We start from the raw sequence: 4,055 nt of genomic DNA, 5'->3' as shown, positions 1-4,055 counted from the left end.
ATTCTACTCCGTTCATTTCTGACTGTCATTAACATTTTCTTGACTCGTGCACAGTTAGTTATGACGCAACATTTACCCATCCTGCTTTGATTTGATTCAACTTCATAGATAAGCCACATTAAGCTGTCAATTAACATATTTAAACACAAATGATCAAGAAAAGCTGACTCATTGCTTACATACTATGTAATGCTATTCTGGAATTTAGCCTAAAATTCCTCAGTCTTCTTCACCTTATCCCATTTTGGGGTCGCCACAGCGTAACAGCACCCCCTGTATCACAGCAGGGATTTGGCAGAGTTTTTATGCCGGATGCCCTTCCTGACGTAACCCTGTTCTTGAAGGGCAATGGGACCCAGTTAGGCAGCAGCGTCAAGGGACCCAATCTGGATGGAGATCAGTGGACACCCCGGGGATTGAACCCAGGTTTCCTGCATGCAAACCCAATACTTAGCCCACTTAGCCATCCAGCTACTTAGCCTAAAACTCCTCAGTAAACTAAATTCATCAAAAACGTTAGTTAGCCTGTTGCTAAAATAGAAGCTAAACTCTAAATTAGCCTATAACAACCCCAGTAAACGGCAAATTATCAAAAAAACGTTAGTATATTGATAAACTCTAAATTAGCATAAAAAACTAATTAGATGCCAAATTAGCCTAAAATGTTAGCCTGTTGCTAAAATAGAAGCTAATCTCTAAATTAGCCTACAAAAATGACAAATTAGCAAAAAAAAGTTAGCATGTTGCAAAAAATATTAGCTAAATTTTAGCCAATTTTGTTTGAAAGTTACTATAATAGATAAAAACAGCCCATGAATAAGTTTGATATATTTTGTTGCTAATTTACTCAAAATTAATGACATTCAAAGACGTTCTCATTCATTTCCTATGAGGCATAATTTGCTCAATATTTTAAAAACTAAAAAGTTTATGAATCCCAAAAATATAAGCAGTAATGTCCTGAACAACCAACCTTCTGTCCAAACCCACCATGTCGGAGAAGAAGCCTACAGAAATGTTCTGGCTCCAATTTGACCTCCTAAAGATCTGCAGTTAAAATCCAATTTTTCTCAATCCAAAATCTAGATTGAAGTGTTTGAATGGCAGGACTTCCACTCGGCTCACGAGGAACCAAAGAACCAAAGTGTTTTGACACTGACCTCAAGTCCTCCCAGGCGGGATCAAAGCGTCTCTCTGCAGCCTTTGTTGTTGGCATTCAAGGAAGGCAACATACAATGACGGGAATGGAGGTGAACTTGTCACCCCCGAGCCGCCGCTCCGTTTTTAAGGTCCCCGTGGCTCTTTTACGTCCTGTAAACTTCACTCAACCTTCTTGAAGGGAAGACCTTGGTTTGAACAAAGGCCTGACCTCTGCGGTCGCCAGGGTTACGACCGCCTTGGCGCCAACGGCCTGCAAAGATGCCAACCATCAGAGTCCAGTCTGCTCACGCCTGGAGCGGGTCTCTGCTCCGTTCATCACAGTCACCATGAGGTTTTTTTTTTACTTTGAGTTTTCCCTCAGAACCGAAGCTAACCTCTTTTCTTCCCCGTATTTGTTTATTTATGTGTGAAAATGAGATAAAACCCCCAGAAAACAAAAGCGGCTGTCATTCCAGTTTCCACTCAGCCTGGTGTTGACAGAAACTCATGTGGAGCGCTCGCCAGCCGCTCTCCGTCCCCATCCACTTGACCTTTTTTTATGTGAGATGCTTTATTGTGGATGAACCGCAAACATAAACATGATTAAATAAAGAGCAAACAAGGCTGCTGCCAACAGAAATGACTCACTTTGGTGAAAGGTTCATCTGATGCTGCGGCAGGGAAACAAACTTCCTGTCTATAAACCCTCCAGAATAAAGTCCCAGAAAGAGGGTAACTTTAAAGTCATAGTTTGATCTATTTTCAAAGCGTTCCTAGTGTTTTTTTTATTGTAATTTTGCCATTTTTAGCCAAAATCAAATAACCTGTGTCACTTTTTGGGACATAGTTTCTGCAGAGCGGCAGGAGTCGTGGCCAGGACTGTAAGCAACCCCAACCCCTCTTCCCTTCCCCTTTTCTGAGAGCTCTCTGTTTATAGGCTCTCTCTCTAGTGTGCTTGGATCTAGTCGTTCACAAGTGGATGTATCAGAAGGGGGCGGAGTTTTTAATGTGAAAACAGGATTCTTTCAAACTGCTTTTTTTCGTCTGCTCCTGTATCACAGGGATTTGAAATTCAATTTTAATCTTAATTTCCTCCATATCCTCTATATCAGGTGATATATTTTCATGTGTGGTTATTTTATTTAATGTGAGGTAATTTTTTCTATGTAAAGTCATTTTTTTTACATACATGGTAATTTTATTTCATAAGGTAACAATCCCTTTTAACAATGTTTCGATATTTCTGTTGACAGTATTGGTTCATTTTGAATTAAAACTTTGTGATTGGTCATGCTGACAGTCCTGCCCCCAAGCTCCACCCCTCTCACTGGATTTTCACATTTTGTCTGTGGGTGGAGTCAGCCTCCAACTTCCCTGTTTGGTTACCCTTTAAATCGATCCAGGACATCTTTAGTCATATGCCATATATGGTCATTTCCATATAAAATCGTTTTCCATATTAGGATATTACCATATAAGGTCATTTATTTCCATGCACTGTAATTTTATTTAATACAAGGTAATTTTTTTTTATATTTTTTTTTTTTTTTATGTAGGATGCATTTTTTTCCTATGAATAGTCATCTAATTCAAAATAAGGTGTTTATTTTAACAATGATGGGATATTTCTAATTCACAATCCGATTTATTGTCAATAAAAATGTATCCACATAAATTTCAACCAGTGTGACCCAGAAAAATACCTGTTACTGAGCAGATTCCTTGTATTTCTTTTAAGGTAATCAAGTATAAATTAAATATTGAATTAATCCAATTAATTTCACATCAAAATAACATTATTAGAACATTCTAACACACTCGTGTGTCTCATGCTACATTCAAAGTATTTCCTCAGATTGGACTCTAATGATGGTTGATCATTTTTTCTTCATGTGTTTTGTCGCTTTAATGCTTGATTTTAGTAACATTTTTTAGACCGCTTGTGTCCTCTTATAAAGGAACTTCAGACTTAAGTTGGTTTGTTGTCCGCCTGCAGGTTCCAGGAGCTCAGGAGTTGGTGGACTTTTCCCCGGTGTACCGCTGTCTGCACATCTACACTGTTCTGGTGAGTCCAGACTCCTCTGGGTTGTTGTTGTCCTCTTGTGCTGCTTTTGTTTAACGGTTCCTTCATTTAACCGGTGTGTCTGTGGGTTAAATGTCTGAAATGTGCTGAAAAGATGGACTCGTGATGTTCCCTCTGACCAACTGAAAGGCCGCTGACGGCTTCTGGACGGGACAGGCCTCCAGCTCCTGGCGCCCCTCCAGCCCGCCGCTGAGAGAACCTGCGTGTCTAATCTCAGCCTGAGTGAAAGCGACACGGGTGGAGGTGTTGACCGGGCCGCAACCGGGTCAGCGGCGCGTTTGGGGTCGGCCCGAGTGCGCCGGTGTGTGTGCGCGGGGGTCCCGCGGGGGCCGCGACCGGGCCAACGAGGCCACACGGTCGGGGTGTTTGTGCTCAGCCTGTCTGAGGGGCTCCGGCAGGGCAACAGGAAGTGCATGAACTTTGACAGGAAAGAGAAAAGGCAGCTGAGGGATGGAGGTTAGGGAAAGGGTACGGCGGACGAAAGAGCTTATAGGGGGAAAAGAGGGGAACGGTTCAGGTTAGAGGAAGAAAACCAGCTGGAAATATGGCAAAGCAGAGCAGCTAAAAATAGAGCTTCCACTTCTTCAAAAGCAACCAAAAAAGGGGGATTTCTTTCAAAATAATGTCATATTTCAATTTAAAATGATCATTTTGTTCTCCATCAGTTTAAATTTAACACTTAACTTCTTAAATTTTACCTTAAAGTGAGTCAAGTAAGTTTAGGAAAACTTTACAGAATCTCATAAGGCAAGAAACAAACAACAGTTTTTCTAAAAATATTTAATAATCACATAAAGGAGATTTTCCCTGAAAATTCTAGCTGTACTTTCTG

General features: G+C 40.8%; 1 protein-coding gene across 1 annotated transcript in view; it reads left to right on the top strand.

Annotated features, from left to right (window-relative positions):
* Positions 1 to 4,055, top strand: part of exoc6b (exocyst complex component 6B) — a gene marked incomplete in the record, with an annotated part of 114,387 nt that overhangs the window by 26,153 nt on the left and 84,179 nt on the right. Inside the window, 1 exon segment of the mRNA XM_024287366.2 lies at positions 3,137 to 3,205. Within this exon segment, the coding sequence (XP_024143134.1) occupies positions 3,137 to 3,205 (69 nt within the window).

This window comes from Oryzias melastigma, linkage group LG18 (genome assembly GCF_002922805.2).
Source record: "Oryzias melastigma strain HK-1 linkage group LG18, ASM292280v2, whole genome shotgun sequence".
NCBI lineage: Eukaryota > Metazoa > Chordata > Actinopteri > Beloniformes > Adrianichthyidae > Oryzias > Oryzias melastigma.
The sequence above is the reverse complement of the archived record's forward strand: the minus strand, read 5'-3'. Positions and strand labels throughout refer to the sequence as shown.